Source organism: Rousettus aegyptiacus, unplaced genomic scaffold, assembly GCF_014176215.1.
Source record: "Rousettus aegyptiacus isolate mRouAeg1 unplaced genomic scaffold, mRouAeg1.p scaffold_m13_p_4, whole genome shotgun sequence".
Classification (NCBI taxonomy): domain Eukaryota; kingdom Metazoa; phylum Chordata; class Mammalia; order Chiroptera; family Pteropodidae; genus Rousettus; species Rousettus aegyptiacus.
The window spans coordinates 60,293,771-60,311,859 of record NW_023416307.1 but is presented as its reverse complement, the minus strand read 5'-3'; the positions used below and the strand labels follow the sequence as shown (position 1 = coordinate 60,311,859).

The 18,089-nt window shown below is 35.8% G+C and overlaps 1 protein-coding gene across 3 annotated transcripts in view; it reads left to right on the top strand.

The window, feature by feature from the left end:
- The first annotated feature begins 1,279 nt into the window (after positions 1 to 1,279).
- GRAMD1C (GRAM domain containing 1C) overlaps positions 1,280 to 18,089 on the top strand; it is a 65,310-nt gene continuing 48,500 nt past the window's right edge. For 2 of the 3 annotated variants that reach the window (XM_036218489.1, XM_036218487.1), the window contains exons 1-3: positions 1,280 to 1,393; positions 6,069 to 6,218; positions 16,551 to 16,635. In XM_036218489.1, the coding sequence (XP_036074382.1) occupies positions 1,367 to 1,393; positions 6,069 to 6,218; positions 16,551 to 16,635 (262 nt within the window). In that variant the 5' untranslated portion in view covers positions 1,280 to 1,366. Of the gene's footprint in view, positions 1,480 to 6,068; positions 6,219 to 16,550; positions 16,636 to 18,089 lie in introns of all 3 variants that reach the window. The other variant, XM_036218488.1, reaches the window with a different exon arrangement.

The following is an 18,089-nucleotide window of genomic DNA, read 5'->3' as shown; positions in this document are numbered from 1 at the left end:
GAATACGTTGCATATATTTTATATATGTTATGTAATTATCCTATCTACTCATATTCAATAAAAGTAATTTTTAAAGATAAGATCCTTTATAGATAAAACGAATAAAGGACACGGGTAGACAATCCCATGGTCTACGTTTCAGTGGACTATGAATAGAAGGACTGAGAGTTAAGAGGGTGAGGAGGCACGCGCAGGTACTGTGAAAATCCTTCCCTCTGCTGTCTCCCACTGGGAGAAGGGATTGGGTTTTCAATGTAAGAACAGCACAATAAACTTGTTTAGGGCAGTGGCCCCCACAGAAAAATAAAAAGCATACACTTTTTGTGGAACTGGGTTTGACTCTCTCTACCCAACTTGACTTTATGATTATTTTCAAACATACAAAAATAGAAAAAGAATAATTGAACGGTGGTACATCCTCCACATAGATGCAATAATTGTTACTATTTTGCTGTCTATCTAACTTAGTCTATTCAGGATGTTTTAATAAAAATACCTACCATAGAGAGGGTGGCTTAAACAATAAAGATTTATTTCTCAATGTTCTGGAGTCTAGGTGTTTCTAGATCAAGACATCAGCAAAATCAACATCTGGTGAGAACCCACATCCTAGTCACAGAATGTAGTCTTCTCACAGTTTCCTCACATGGCCAAAGGGGGTTATGTGTCAATATATGAATTTCTGGGAGATGCGTTCAGTCTATGACATCTTTGTTGAAGGATTTGAAATCAAGTTGCAGATCTAACACTTCAGGTCTAAATACTTGAGTGCAGATTGCCTATAATAAAGACATTCTCCAACACAACCACGCAGTATTAATTATACATAAATGCATGTCAATAAGTTTATTGATAAATTTATCAATAAATCATTAATTATTCCATAATACCAACTCTAATATACGCTTCATATTCAATCTTCCTCAGTTGTTTAGAATGTCTTTTATAGCTGCTTTTTGGAGAACCAGGATCTGCAATACTCAATAGCTTTTTCTCAGTAACCTCAATCCCTTTTTCGTACACAGGAGCAGAGGAGGGGCTTTGTGAGGAGTGACTTGTGCCTGGAAGCCATTCCAGGTAGGCCCAGGAGGTTGGGAGGTAGGTAAGGACAGGGGCTCACTCATTTTGATCCCTAGTAAAGATTGACCTCAGGCCAACAAATTAACATTACGTTTTTAGGAGTCAGCCAAAGCAGGGGTTCTCAATTGCCGCCAGAGGGCGCAAGGCGCGCCGGCAGAACTCCAGGTGGCCCTCGGAGCGCGGGCGAGGCGCGCGGGCGGTGGGCGCGCGGCGCCTGCCTGGCCGCCCCCTCCCCGCGGCGGGGCGCGCGTGCGCGGTACCGCGGCGGGCGGCGGAGGGAGCCGCGATGGAGGGCCCTCTGACTGTCCGCCAGGTAAGGGGCGCCGCGCTGGGGCGGGTTCTTAAACCGTGGCTTACCAGTGTCCTTCGCGATGGTTGTTTAACCCCTCTTGGATTATGGTAATTAATTCCTCCTTTCCTTTTTCTTGGTGCCCTCTGGAGTAAAGTGGAAAGTTGTTACCGAGGAAACGGTTTCCTGAGCTTCCTGCGAGCCTTTCCCTTGGGGGCGATGCTGGGAGGGTCTGCTTCTCTGTGGACGTGTCCAGGAATTTGGACCCGAAATGTCACATTCCAGATGTCTCAGTCTCAGGTCCCATTGACTCGGGCTCTGTTGTCAAGATACTGACCCGATATCACGTTGATCCAGTTTCACCCCCTTTGCTGAACAGCTCTTGATTAAAGGGCTCACTCAGACTAGGTAGTTTAAATCACTGTGCCGTCAACCACGTTTTTGGTTTCAGCTAGTTCCGTTATTTGTTTACTACCTTATTTGATAAATAGAACTTGTTGATTGATCTTCAGGGTGAAAGCCTACCGTTGCTTCAGAAGTACGTGCATTTCTGAATACAATCTTCATTACTTTTACTTTGGTTTTGTGTATATATTTTACTTATGGAGAATTGCAGTCAACGCAGCGCCTTTTATTTGAGTAGCATTTCACAGTTTACAAAATGGTGGTGGCACTCAAATAATTGCCGAATGCACAAATGGTGAATACTTTTTCAGTTGATTCTCTAGACATCACTATGGAATAGGCAAGATAGATATTCATGAACCCAATCAGTCATTCTTTCAATTATGTCTCTCTGGCACTAGATGTTTGGGATAAGATGGTGAGCAACACAGACATGATCCATGCTCTCCAGGAGCTTATTGTCTAGACTAGAGAGAATTATTACCCCTACTGTAGAGTGAAGAAAACAGCTTTGGAGAGATTGAGTGACACCTTTGATGTTTGATGACTGAAAGGTACCCTTTTTTATTTAGTTGAATTTGAACTTGTTTAAACTTGTTTAAGCCATAGTGGCTTTGTGAGGCCTGCAGCCCGAAGTCAGTAAGGAAGAGGAAAGTTCTGTTGAATACCTTGTTCAAGAGCCCAATGATGTGTATTTTGTGAAGTACAATGAGTGCCTTGGTCATTATGAGTAATGTCTGGAACTCCGAGGGGCATAAGGAATGTCTTGGTGAGGTCTTTTATTATGGCTTTAGTATATGTAGAGATACGTGTGACTTTGATTTATATTTTGAGTGCCTGTGAAGCAGGAGAGTTCCAGAGTTCTTTACTTCAAAGGATACATCTCTTAGGCAGTGGTCCAAGAGTCTGTGAAAATGTGCTCCAATTTTTGGCCAGAGCATTCACTGTTAAGGTGACTGTGGGAAGTTCAGCCAGTTGTGCTGAACTTGGGTCCTTTCCTTTATCGGGGACATTCTGGCCAAGGGATGAAAAGCTGTAGGTCTCCAGTGAGCTCCATCATGTGTAATAGTAATGATGCTATTCACTGAACAGCAGGTTTGTCCATCAAACTTCAAATGGAAGTTTGAAGAGTACAAACTCCTATTACTGTTCACTCAGTCGAACGCAACTTGCTCCCTAGGTATTCAAAGAGTTGAGAAGAAGAGTGACCTCTTCCAACACCATGACATCTGACAAAGGAATGAGGACACAGGAGGCCATGCCCTGCTCCAAGTGGGATACATGAGAGGCCCAGATTTGGTTCTATTATGTAGCTAGGAGGACTTGGCAGTGCTGAGCTTTCAGGACCCAAGGCATAATGGACAGCTGGGGATGGAGGGTCAGAGGCTCTATTTCCTGGAGAGTCCAGTATGCTGGCAGTAATTTCTGCTCTAATGACATATAGTGTAGAGATAGTTTCTTGCATCAGGAGCCTGTGGACAATTTATGGACATTATGGGTGGTCCAGAGACTCTAGGAATCATGAAAAGAAGCTGCTTAAGTCTCTACAGTGAAGGATTCTGTGCGTGTGCGTGTGCGTGTGTGTGTATGTGTGTGTGTGTGTGTTGGAGGAGTAGTGTTGTGGCGCGTTCAAATTTAAGACCCATAGAGCCAATTGAGATGAACCGTGAGCCTTTATTAGCCGGCCAGCGACTGAGTCTCCCCACTAGAGAATCAGCCCCCAGCTTTCAGAGGAGGTCGCTTATAAAGCCTACAATTACATTAAACAAGCAAGCAGGTTTACAGAAGCAGGAGTTACATTAGCATATCTTTGCATAGGATAAATACACCCTTAACATTAGCATATCTTTGCACAGGATAACTCCTAGAACTATACCCTGGTTAAACATTAAACAAGCAAGCAGAAATTGGCCTTTTGAAAATCCACCCCCCTCAACAGTAGCACTAATGGGAGTGTCTGTATGTTATAGTTTTGACAAATTTTAAATTTTTTGACGGGAAGGGGCCCCATTTGGGGTGGACTGATTTGCAAATAACAGAATAAATGGGTGTAAGTAAAATGAGGAATATATTGCCTCTAAAACTCCAAAAGGCCTCAAAGATATTGGGCTTGTTTTAATGTTGTGGGTGCTGAGAGAGCCTGTAATCAATCCTTGGTTTACCAAATAATTTTCAGGCATTTAACTAAGGTGGCGGGCCTTACATGTGTGTGGCGCAGTGGCCTGTCTTCTTTTTGTGAGCTCCTTTGTGAGTATTCGTGTGTCTTAAATGGATGTGTCAAAAGAATAATATCCTCAGAAAAGGGGTGTAATCAATGTAACATCATACCTTTGCTCCTAGAGAAAATTGGATACAGTTAAGATCTTGCCTGTAAGGGCTGCATGCTATGGCAAGGCTTTTGAGGTACGCCATGAGTAGCTAAGTAAAGGTGTATTGTGTGTACTTCTGGAGGTGAAAGCAGACTGATTGAGAGATCATCGAAAGAGGCACCGAATAGAACATATTAGCCAAATTTATGATATCACAATATTTGCCTGTTTCTGATTGGTTAGAGTCAATAATTGGGTATAGGGGACTTAATGGGTTGGATCACAGCATCAAGGATACAATAATCAACTGTAAAGCAACATTCGTTTTCCCATCTTTAACAGGCCACATTGGGCTGTTAAATGGAGAAGCAATAGAGATAATCACTCTTTCACTAATTAGGTCTTACATAATAAATCTCAATCTTTGATAGACGTATTTTATTTTATATTGAGCTGCATTAGCTATTTTAACTAATTAAAAGGGATTAGGGGAAAAAATGGTCCATGGGGTTCCACTTTTGAAAAATCCAATTTGTAAGCTCCAAAGACTTGATTTAAATTTATTATTCATTGGGTCAGAGCGTCTACTTCCGCTATAGATTATTTTAGGGTGATGGGTACTGTGACCAGGGAGAATTTTGGCAAGGCAGTAGTTCTGGTGGTTAAAGGGAGGCATATTTTTTTGTTTTCTATTTATGTTGAGTAATTCCCCTAAGATTATTGGGAGTACCTGGTCTAAATTTAGTGAAATCTCCAGGTATAGCTATAGTTTGAGCCCAATATTGATTTAATCCATAAAGATTTGTTAATTGATGCATTTCAGCAGATGCTGAAGTTAATTCAAAACCTATGCTGTAGAGGTGGAAAAACCAATCTTTACCTTTTGTTGTATAAATTATTTTAGTAAATTTTTGGATTTCCAACTAAGTCAAATTGTGAACCTCTGTTTCAGTTTTTTTTTGTTGTTGTTAATGTATTTGTTTATATTCCTTGTATCCAACTTTGTTTCTTTTTCTCTCTTTTTGGTGGTTAGTAAATAAATGTACTTCTGGTGGGAGAGGTCCTCTCTACCCTTTCCTATTTATAAATTTCTTCTCCAGAGAGCCTTAAATCAGTTTCATCAGGGTTAAGTGCTTCCCCTGTGGTTACTTTATATAAGAACCCCAAGATTAAGTTGAGTTTGAATAAACCCTTTGCTGTGCCACATGGGTGCTATGGATGCCTTTCCCTGTAACCCTGAGGATCAGGGTTTCTGTTACAACAGAGGCATAGGTGGCAGCAGCAGCAAAGGTACTTAAAGGTCTTGGTGAGCTAATGGCTGCTCCCTCTTTCCCTACTTCCCTCCTTTTTCTGTTTATTTTTTTTAACTCCATAATGACTGATCTTTCATGAGTGACCACACGATGGGCTCATATCTTGCTCTATAGATTAGGGGCCAATGCCTGGTTGAGACTCCTGATTCATTTATTTTAACTTCATTATTTGTATAAACCAGAGTTAATTTACCAGTTTCCCTACCAATAGACAGTAAGCTTGTTTGCATTTTTTTTAGTATTACAAACATCATAGACTCCATGTGCACATTAAATTGTTGGGTTGTGGTATATACCCATCTTAGGCTCTGCCAGGCATTGCAAATTTTTCTCCAAAGAGGTTGAACCAGTTGTCATTCTCATTGCATTTTTTTTTTTTTTCCTGTTTTAATTGTTCCTCTAGCTGACTGTGAACTTCTGGAGACTCAGGACTTCATTTTATTTATTTTTGAATTCCTAGTGCCAACTAAACTATCTAACAAATAGTGGTAGATGGAAAATATTTGTTGCATGTGTAAATGTATGAATTATGGAAACAAAAATACTTTAATTACTATTTTCTAAAAGCTTAAGTATTGTCCTTTTCAAGTTAATTTATATATTTTGAACATTAACTCTTTTTAAAATGCTTTCTCAATGAGTAATTTAAATTGTTTGATACTTTTTTTCCAGGTAATAAATGAAGGTGATTCAAGCTTTGCCCCTGAATCACAGGAAGAATTAGAGGAAAATCCTAGTCCAGTTGTGGATGAGAATAATATAGCATCAGCTAAAAAACAGGGACCACATTTACATAACTGGAGTGGTGACTGGAGCTTTTGGGTAATATTACTTTCTTTATTATATCGTCATTTCAATCTTAAATGCAAATTGTCTTTAAGTCTACAGAAATTCATATAATATTTGTAATATTTTCTTATTAGCTACTAGAATTTAGATATTTAAGTTTTAGTCAAGTCCCAAAGACATTTCCGATTACTTCCTCCTTTGGCCACTAGAATACACTGTTGTCTGGTTTGATAGAGTGGAATTTTCTGCTTCAATTTCCTGGAGAGAAAACTACACCACAGAATTGGATTCCATTTACATTATTCACTGTATTGTCAAGAGACTTAACATTTACAGAAACTGTATTTCTAAACGTTACTGAGAAGCCAGCTAGTGGACATAATTTTGATTTAAAGAATTAGTTTCTCTACCTTAAAGGTAGTTTAACAATGTTGGACCTGTTTGTATAATGATTACGAGGTAGGTTTTAAAGTTAGGCGTTTCATATTCTGTTTGTACTGTGCTCACTTGGTTGCATAACCTGAGTATGCTTCAGGTTTCTCCACTGTAAAATGAGACTACTGTTTGTTGACTAGGTGCAGGAAGTCTTTTGGTAAGCACATTTCTGTCACCATATGAATACTAGCAATTATTATATTAAAGGGTTCATTCTAAATTAGCAATTCCTGTGAGAGTTATGAGCCATTTGATAAAATATGCAACTATAAGTGAAATTTATATAAGATTATAAGAAATTTATGGTTTTAATATTAATTTATTAGAAAGCTGATCTCTTGAAGATTAGGTACACTTGGAGCAGAATTTTTAATAATTTTAGAGTAGACCAAAAGAGACGTACTATTAACAGGTTAGATGGATTGGTAGAAGTACTATCATTCTGTTCATCGTTAGCAAAATTAGTATTATTTTTTGGTCACATTTAGAGAAGGTTTGACTATTTAGTGTTTTGATCCCTTTGCACTGTGATTTTTATAGCTTATGTTACAGATCGGAAAACTTTTATACTTCTGAGAACTATGTTACAGGGTTAAATTATTACTGTGGTTACTCTTGGCAGACTTGATGCAAGAAAAAGGGTAAAAAAACATCAGGGATAGAGTACGTGCTCTGTCCCTGATGATTTCACCTTGTGGTGCTGTTGATAATGTAGTTTAATCTGTCTGGCCTCAGGTGACTCACTGATAAAATCAGAGATTGGGCCACAGTATTTCAGCATTGGTATGTCTCGAATCAACAAACGAAAAAAGGGGGTTAGGACTAGCACATTCTCATAATTTACAGTCTTGGTAGCTATGTATCTATCAGTCATAAGAAAAACAAATTCTGGGCATATTCGTTGGATGTATGTTATATGGGGAACACCTTTCCTTAAGATTGTCCCAGTGGTAAAATGGTTGAAAAGTGCTGGAAAAGAGGACCTACTATTTGTAATATTGGAAAATGTATTTCGATGATTCTCCTTAATTGGAAAAAATTGTGAAAACTTAGAGGATATGAGAAAATGAACCAAAGTTATTACAAAATTTTTTGGTTTGTTTTTTTTCTTTCCCCGACTAAGGTTACTTTCTTTTAGACCCTATCCATTCAATCTTATGCTGCTTAACAGATAGGCCAGTAAATATGATTAAATCACCATAGCCGTTGATAATGAGATCAACAGCTACAGATTTCTATTTCAATTCTACAATATAAAGGTAAGAACATTAATTGTTACATTTGTTTCATTTTTTATTTAAAAATGAAAATATTTAATCCTAATATGTGGGAAATGAGTTTCATCATTCACTTTTAAATCCTAATGTCACAATAAAAATTAGGTGAAATGAAATTTAAAATAAAGTTAATTGAAAATATTTATGCTTTTCCCCTTTAACTGGTAGTAAAAATACATAGCAAAAGAAAAAAGACTCAAAACAAAATACTTTTTTCCCCCTAATTAGAATAATGGTATATTCGAGGTGGATTAAGATCTCAGAGGAAAAGTGTACAGAGATCTGCAGCACATGCATTTATTTACTGTGACTTCTCAGTGATGTATAGCTTGCAACTATTGGGAGTAGAAAAAGCCTTTGAGATTTTCTCTTGTATATGTTTAGAAGATAACATGCTTACCTGAATATTTCATAAAAGTAATAGTGCTTTGGGTCAGGTATTTAATATTAAGTATTCTTTTGTACCTCGGTATTTCATTAATATTACGTTCCCCTTAAAAATATTTTACATTTGTATACATTTGTATCAGCTGATTTAGTTGATAATTGCATTTTAAAAGTTGAGAGATTTATAAAGTTTTCTAAATTGTATAACTAAAATTAAAAGTCAGTTTGTTTAGGGTATGTTTTTCTTTGAATAATTGTGTTAGAAAATCTTGACAAATATATGTAGAATAAAGAAGATATGAAATCTCAGATTCCTTAGATCTGTGATTTAGGAAAAGAAATGGAGAAAAAAGGAAGATGGAGTAAGAGAATTTTAAGCAAGTCAGAGTTTAAATTTGTCATTTCTTTTATGTTTTTGTGATAAAACATTTGAAAATAAAACGTGTAGATTTCGAAATATCTGTGTATGTACAAATAATAACTAGCATACGTATGTTTTAATAGAAAATAGATTTGAATTTTTCTGGATCATAGTCAAGCTTTTTCTAATTGTATAGGAAAATCAAAAGTCTTGACTCTGTACTTTATCATTCACTTATAACATGATCATAGTTATGTTATCCACAGATAAGCTTTTCTACTTATAAGTGGGGGATAAAACTTACCACAAACTTTATTTAGATGTACATCATGAGGATTAATTAATACCGTGCTGTTCAGTAAAAAAAAAAAAAAAAAAAAAAAAAAAACCCCAAGAGGATTAATTAGTATGTTTGTAACATTCTTTGGCAACTTTGGAGAAGAGGCTTTCTAGAATCATATGTTGTCTCCCACAACATACCTTGGATTTATTCAACCTAAAAATATATTCCACATTTTCACTTTGGTAACTTAAAAAGGAGAATAAATTCATTTTCCAATGTCTGCTGGATTAAAAAACATATTTTATTCAATTAAGAAATTTCATTTATAGATAGGTATTGTTTGAAAATCTAGATATCTTTTAATACTTTCAGATTTAATTAGAACTAACATTTAATAGGAACTAACATTTCTGGAAATATGGCCACAGGACAATTTAATTTAAAAGCTCTTCTACAAAGTACCTAGAAATACTGTATGAAATGTAAACATCTTTTTAAAATGCATGTCTGGGCTCACAAAATAGCAAGGGAACTACCTAAGGACTAAAAAAGAAGGAACTGATTACCAGAACTGTAGCACATGAGCTAATGCTGAGGCAGCCATGAGGGGTTTATTAGTCTCAGTAGCTAAAGCTTTAATGGTCACACTGGGATAGGAGATTATGCTTTGGACTTGTATGAACTGGAACTGAGAACTGTTTATAAAGCCAGGACTCATGAAGCGTTGTACCCTCTGTGCAGATAGCTTAGGAAAAAAAATCTACCTACTTCTGCAGGTTGAAGACAAATAAGTTTATCCGTCTAAACCTGGGCTTGGGGTGGAGAGGGAAGGGAAGTCTTTCTGAAAGTATGTAACTATAGTTAATCCCTCTTGAAGTTTTGGGACTTGAATTTAATAGTTTATGAGTGAGCAGAAGGAGATTGAATAAATGGCATATTAGACCCTCTAAAACTTAGATAAAACTACCAGATAAAGACTATAAAACTGTCATTTGATATTATTAAAGATTTAATAGAATTGAAAATATGATAAATGGATAACATTTTCAAAAACATATCAGGGCAGATTTGAAAAAACAACCAAGTATATCTTCTGGAAATGAATAATATGGTCATTGAAATAATTTAAAAGTTTAGTGGACATGATTTTCAAGAGAAAATCAGTAAGCTGAAAGATATATATGAAGAAATTATTGATTGTACCACTCACCGAGAAATAAAAATAAACTATTTGAAAGAGAATAAGGAGAAAAGTATAGTAGTGTTATGAATCTAATAGGAGTTTCAGAAGGTGAACATGGAAAATGAGCAAGAGGCAATATTCAAAGAGAATATGCTTGAAAATTCTCCACTTTTGATGAAAGACTTGAGAACCAGGAATTATAGTGAGTCTCTCACAGGATAAATTAAAAGAGTATGTGAGCAGAGATATAATAGAAGTGGCAAAGGTAGATATACATTAATTAAGATAGGAACAGTCTTATTAATTCATTCAAGTGTCTTCTGTGCATCAGACTGTTTCAATGAACAAGACAGTTGTCTCTGCTGTTCTGGAGCTGACAGTTCAGAGTGGGAGATGGATAGTAAACAAATAAGCAAATGTGTAATATTATGTTGGGTAGTGATAGAAGCTCTGAAACCAATAAAGGTGTAGAGAAACACATGGGAAGATGGTCATGGAAAGTTTCTCTGAGGAAGTACCATTTGAGAGAGCCCTATAGGGGGATAGGGGACAGAGGAAGAATGCAAACAAATCATGCGAAGAAAGGGAAAGGGGTATGGTGTTCTAGGGAAAGGCCTAAAGTAGGAATGAAACTGGCTTTTTTGATAAACAGCTTGCTGATGGGATCAGACGTGGTGAGTGAGGGAAAGAAAAAGTTTAAGGATACGTTTCTGATCAGTGCAACAGGGACAATGGAATCCCCCGTTAGGAGAAGATGAAAACTGGGGGAGACACAGGTTTGGGGGGCTGGGAGAATCAAGTTGGAGGTGCATATTTGACACAAGCAGGAAGGTGTAGCAGACTATTAGATATATGACCTGAATTGCAGGGGAGAGATTGAAGCCAGAAGTAAATTTGGGAGTCTTTGAATATGGATGGTATTTAAAGATAGATTTGTAAAGATTGGATGATCACTTAGGGAGCAAATAGGGACAGAGAAGATTAAGTGGATTCTTCAGTGTTTAGAACCTCTCAGGTGATGGGGCAGGAACTAGCAAAAGTAACTGAGAAGATTTGGTTAATGAGATAAAAGAAAATCTTAAGAGGTATGGTTTCCTTAAAGTGTGGTATCCTCAATGGGATTCTTTTAAGAACAGAGTGAACTGTAAGAGGTCAAATAAGGTGAGACATGAAAATTGGTTATTGGATTTGCAAGATGGAAGTTCCTAGTGACATTAAAAAGTACAATTTGAGTGCAAAAACCTGATTGAAACACTAGGTTTTAGACTATTGTCCTACTCTTCCTCTCAAAGTTTGAGTTATAATCGTCCTAAGAAATAGAGGGCCAAAGAAAAAATTTATGTTTCATGAAAAACATATATACTTCTTAAAGATGACCACATCAACATGGAAAAGTACTTTGAAAAAATAACATGACTACTAAGAAATTACTTTACCAATAAATTAACATTTAATAAATGATATTGAGAAGAAGAAAAATAACTGAAATAGTAATGTGTTACTGAATATGAATTAAGGATTTCCAAAAAAACTTTTATTAGATACGAGATGTGAACTTAAAAACAATGACATTGATCCCATTGAACCACATATAAGAGTGAGTTTCTCACTCCATAATTAAATTATTTTAATTATGTTATTTTGTGGAATCTAAAGAAGAAAATAAACAACAATAACAAATGGAAATAAACTCAGATACAGAGAATATTGTGAGGGCTACTAGATGGGAGAGGATCGGGGGGATGGAAAAAAAGAGGAAAGGGATTAAGAGGTACAAATGCTCAATAATTAAATGATTTTGCTCAATAATTAAATGATTTTAATTATGTTATTTCTCGATGAAGCTGTTAATAAGTACAAAGATGGCCTAAAAGGTGGGCAGTTGAAGAGGGGACAAAAGGATGTGGACTATTGACCTCTGAATCAGCTTTAAAACTATTTTAAACATTTCTCCCTCTTACACAGAATGAACACATTTGTTCTGACCCTACCAACTTCCTCCTCTTTTTAACTGTTTATTTATTTATATATTTTTACTTTTAGTTAGAGTTAATTTTAGATTAATATGTAATCGTAAGAAATAATAGAGATCCACTGTATCTTTTAAGTGGTTTCCCCCAATGGTAATATATTGCAAAAGTATAGTATAATATTACAACTATCACATGACATTTATAAAGTCAAGATACAGGACATTTTCATCACAACAAGAATCCTTTTTTTATAGACACACTCTTTTATAGACCCAGTCACTTTCCTCCTGCCCCCTTTCCCAACTTAACCCTTGGCAACCACTAATCTGTTCTCCATTTATATAATTATAATATTTCAAGAATATTACATAAGTGGAATCATATAGTATGCAGCCTTTTATGTCTGTTTCTTTAACCAAATTTGGAACGTTTTTAGCCATCATTGCTTCAGATATTATATCTATCTCATTCTTTCTCCCTACCCAAGACTCCACATACTTGTGTGTTGGGACCTTCTCACTGAATCCTTAGGCTCTCATTCTTTCTTCTCTTTCTATCATTCTTGTAGAAACATTTTGAGTCCTAGGGCAATGTTGTGTTCTTCCAGAGAGGATTTCCTTTTTATTTTATTTTATTATTTTTCATTTTAATACTTTTTTTTTGAGTTTTTTTTTCAATTATAGGTGGCATACAATAATATATTAGTGTAGTTAGTAGGTGTCCAGTGGCACAGTCCTAAGAGGGGTTCAGCTGGAGGCCAAGTTTAGCCCCATGCTCTGTCTCTTCGGAGCCACATTGATTCATTTACCAAGCAATCCAGAGATGCTGTGCTTATAGTTACTTCAAGAAACCACACCAGAAACTGAGGCTGGATGCCACCAGTGTGAGTCTTAGCGCTATTCAGCAAGGAGCACCTGACTCACCCCGAGGACACACCTAGATGTGGCTTGTGTGGGGCCGCAAGTTGGGGGAGGCGGAGTTTTAGGGAATCCTCTGGATGGAGCAACCTCTATTATCCAGTTTGATGACGGCTCAGCTATGGTGGCCTTGTATTTGCATACTGGGAGAGGTTTGGGCTCAACAGAGGAACAATGGATACCTCAGGCACTTCTGCTCCGGAGAGAGCCTCGCCTCTTGCCCTTGCTCTGACAACTCAGTGTACCCCGCTAAGTTCCTGGTGCCCCCTGTGCAGCTGACTGATGCTGGTGCTCAGAGTGAGAAGGTCTGCACCACAAAAGTCTGCTCGCACACACGGCCCCTTTAAGAGGCATCGGCAGCCGCTGGCTGCTGCTGTTGTTGCTGTAATCTCTGTCCCACTCAGCTGGGTTCTGGGCAGCCTCCTGTCTTTATCCCCTCCTACATTCTACCATTGCAGGTTGATTGTTTATTTATCTCCCTAGTTGTAATGCCTCTGTTCATCTAGCTCCCAGGTGACTTTCCTTGCTGTGTGCTCCGTGTTTCTGTCACAACTTTGATATGGTTGCAAAGGGATGAACAAAGCGTCTATCATCTATACCATTTTTTCCTGTCAATTTTTTGTTTTCCAGTTAGGGTTGACAGTGTTATACAACAAAGTGATTAGACATTTATATAACTTACAAAGTGATCTGGTAATTCTAGTACCCATCTGACAGCATACACAGTTATTACAATGCTCTTGACTATATTCCCTACGGTATACTTTGTATCCCCATGACTATTTTGTAGCTACCAATTTGTACTTCTTAATCCCTTCCCCCTTTTCACCTGTTTCCCTACATTCCTCCCATCTAGCAATCATCAAGATGTTCTCTGTATCTATGAGTTTCTGTTTTGTTTGTTCATTTATTTTATTTTTTTAGATTCCACATATAAGTGAAATAATATGATATTTATCCTTGACTTATTTCACTTAGCATAATACTGTCTAGGTCCAGCCATGTTGCTGCAGGTGGCAAGGTTTCATTCTTTCATATGGCTGAATAATATTTCATTGTATATATATGTATATACCACTTCTTTATCCATTCATCTATTGATCAACACTTAGATTGCTTCCATATTTTGGCTCTTATAAATAATGCTGCAATGAATATATGGATGCTTATGTCTTTTCAAATTAGTGTTTTGGGATTCTTGGATAAACACCCAGAAGTAGAATTACTGGGTCCTTCTCTGCCTCTTTTTATATTCTTTGTTTCGAAGTTCATTTTGTCTGGTATAAGTATTGCTACCCTAGCTTTTTTTTTTCCTCTCATTTCCATTTTCATGAAATATCTTTTTCCATCCCTTTACTTTCAGTCTGTGTATCTTTCAATGTGAAGTGAGTCTCTTTTAGTCAACATATATTTAAGAGTTTGGTTTTCTTATCCATTCAGCCACCCTGTGTCTTTTAATTTATGTTAAAAATAATTGTTGATAAATATGTAGTTATTGCCATTTTATTATTCATTTTTATTTATTTTTTCTTCTTAAAGAAGTTTCTTTAACAATTTTTTAAATACTGATTTGGTGGTGATGAACTCCTTTAGCTTTTTCTTGTCTAGGAAGATCTTTATCTTTTGATTCTAAATGATAGCTTTGCTGGGTAGAGTAATCTTGGTTGTAGGTCCTTGCTTTCATCACTTTTACTGTTTTGTGCCAAGCTCTTCTGTCCTGCATAGGTTCTTTTGAGAAATCAGCTGCCAGTCTTATGTATGCTCCCTTGTGGGTAACTAACTGCTTTTCTCTTGCTGCTTTTAAGATTCTTTCTTTGTTTTTAACCTTTGGCATTTTATTTATGATGTGTCCTGGTGTGGACCTCTTTGGGTTCATCTTGTTTGGGCATAGGTTTTTTTGTTTTTTTAAATCAACTTAGCCCCCTCTCTTAGCATAGCTGCTGGTTTTCATGGCCTTTCCACCTTGTAGAACTTCTAAATTAACTGATAGGGGAGGAAGAGAATGGGAACTGACTAAGGAAAACGGTGCCATAGCCTTCCTTTGTTCCCAAGTTCAGTTGATTTTCATGAACAAATATGTATTTATTTTTTATTTGTGTATAGTTAGTATACAGTTTTATATTGGCTATATTAGTTTCAGGTGTATAAATAGTGATTTGACATCTTTATATCTTATGGTGTGATCACCCTACTAATTCTAATAATCTTCCATCACCACGTAAACTTATTGTAGTATTATCGACTATATTATCCTTCACCTTTTCATGCAATCCTCTACCTCCCCTCCCATCTGGCAGTCATCAGTTTGTTCTCTGTATCTAGGAGTCTGTATCTGTCTGTATCTGTTTTGTTTGTTTGTTTTGTTCTTTAGATTGCCCATATAAGTGAGATCATATGGTATATGTCTTTCTTTGCCTGACTTATTTCGGTGGGCGTAATACACTCTGATCCATTCATATTTTCACTTATGGCAAGATATCACGCATTTTTATTTCTGTGTTATATTCTATTGCATGTATGTGTCTATATACATACATACATACACACACACAAATATATACCATATCTTCTTTATCTATTCATCTGTTGATGGACATCTAAATTGTTTCCATATCTTGGCTATTGTAAATAATGCTGCAATGAATGTAGGGGTGCACATATCTTTTCAAATTAGTGTTTTCATTTTCTTTAGATAAATACCCAAAAGTGTAATTGCTGGGTCATATGGTATGTCTTTTTTTAGTTTTTTGAAGAATAGCCATGTTGTGTTCCATAGGGGCTGCAGCAGTTTGCAGTCCCACCAACAGTGCACAAGGGTTTTCTTTTCTCTACATCCTTACCAACACATATTATTTGTTCACTTTTTGATAATAGCCATTCTGACTGGTGTGAGGTAGTATCTCATTGTGGTTTTGATTTGCATTGCCCTGATGATTAGTGATGTTGAACATCTTTTCATATGTCTGCTGGTCATTTCTATATCTTCTTTGGAGAAATGTCTTTTCACGTCCTTTGCTTATTATTACTTATTGAGTTGTATGAGTTTCTTATGTATTTTGGATGTCAACCCCTTATCGGATATATCATTTGCAAATAGATTCTCCCATTCAGTAGGTTGTTTTTTGTTCTGTTGAAGGTTTCCTTTGCTGTACAGAAGCTTTTTAGTTTGATGGAGTCTGATTTGTTTATTTTTGCTTTTGTTTTCCTTGCTTGCTTCTCAATTTGTTGTATGCCTTTAGTTATCTTCTAATAATTTGAGATGATTGTTATTGACAGTTGTTTTTTTTTTTTTTTTCCAGCTGTAAATTTGCTTTTGCAGAAAAGATTTGTCAAACTCCTCACTCTATTACACTGGAAGCTTCCTTTGCTTCCTTTTGATGTTTTTAAAAATGTTTATTCATGTGGTTTTTTTTCATACAAAGATATACAAAATGTTGCATAAAAAGTATATTTAAAGTTCATTTTAAATTTATTTTCTAAGATAATACATTTCAGTTCATCTAATGAAGATTGTAATTAAATAGAAATTTAATCTTTTTATTGTTTCAGATTTCAAGTTCCACCTATAAAGACAGAAATGAGGAATACAAAAGACAGTTCACACATCTACCTGATACTGAGAAGCTGATAGCAGGTAAAAAAGACAGGAAGCTGCAAGAAAACCACTTTACTGCCTCATCAGAATAGACTGATGAGTGACAATATTGAAAAAATTTCAGCCTTTGCGAAAGATAAAAAACATTTTTCAAGATAATCAGCATGTCATCATTCATAATAGACAATGTAAAACTAAGTTGTAATGGGGGGGGTGATTTCTGACTTACAAAATATTAAGTACTGTCTAAGAAAATAGAACTAAAGGGAAATGAGTTATAATTTCTTCTGGTGCTTGTTCTGTATGGTTTTGGAGAAAAAATTCAAATTTGAGGTTTAGTATAATCTTTTCTCAGAAAAAAGGTACTTCTTACTGTATTATAGAGTAGTTTTGTAAAACTCTCCAGGGGTATTATTCTTCATGTAATATTTTAAATAGACCTTTTGGAAATAGACTTGAAGAGAAAAAATTTAATCTTTTTTTTTCACAAAAATGATTTCTTTTCAGTATAAGCTTAATGTAAATATTTTACAATCAATATATAGAACTAGATTTTAAATTTAGTGTATATTTTATTTAAGCCATTTCATAGAAATTTCTCAGATGTCTGATACTGTTGGGCAGTATTCAATACAATGTAACTGAATTTCTAGATAGTTCAGCGCAGTACTTTAAAAATCATTATAATGTATTAAAACAACTTGTCAGAACATTTGAAAGTAATACATTCTCATGATAAAATGTTCAAATACTGTAGGGAGGCACCTAGTGAAAAGTGAGGTGTCCTTCCAACAAAGATCACACCAACGTTCTTCCTCAGTGATAACCACTTTTAGTGATTTATTATGTATTATTTTCAGAAAATTTCCTGTATGCATTTCAAGGGGAATATACGTATATTCCAAATAGAACTGAAGTGGGAGCACACTGTGCTTACTGTTTGAATCTTGTTTAGAGCTCTTTCTATGGATCTACTTCATCTTTTTAGTGATTGCTTAGTATTCAACTGAATGAATTTTGTTTCATAATCTATTTCACAAATCCCCTATTGATGGACTTTTTGATTGTTTTCTGTCTTTTACTACTACTACTAATGTTACATTGAACTTTCTTGTACACTTGTTTTATCACACATGTGCACACATATTATAGGATAAATTCCATGAAGTGGAATTTTAGCAAAAAGGTAATGAGCCTTTTAAAAAGTTTACTATTGCCAAGTTACCCTCCAAAAAGGCTGCACCAGTTTTTATTCTCATCAATAGTATAGGTACCTGTTTTGCCACACTTCAGGAACTTTGCTTTAGCAAAATTTAGTAGGTAGAAATGCTACATAATCAGTGTTTAAATATGCATTTTATTTAATTATGAAGGTGGTTGAACATCTGTTTATATGTCTATAAACCCTTTTAATTTCTTTTTTCTATGAAGCTTTCTCTTCATAAACTTTGCCCATGTTTCTAGTGGTTATTTGTATTTTCCTTAATTTGAAG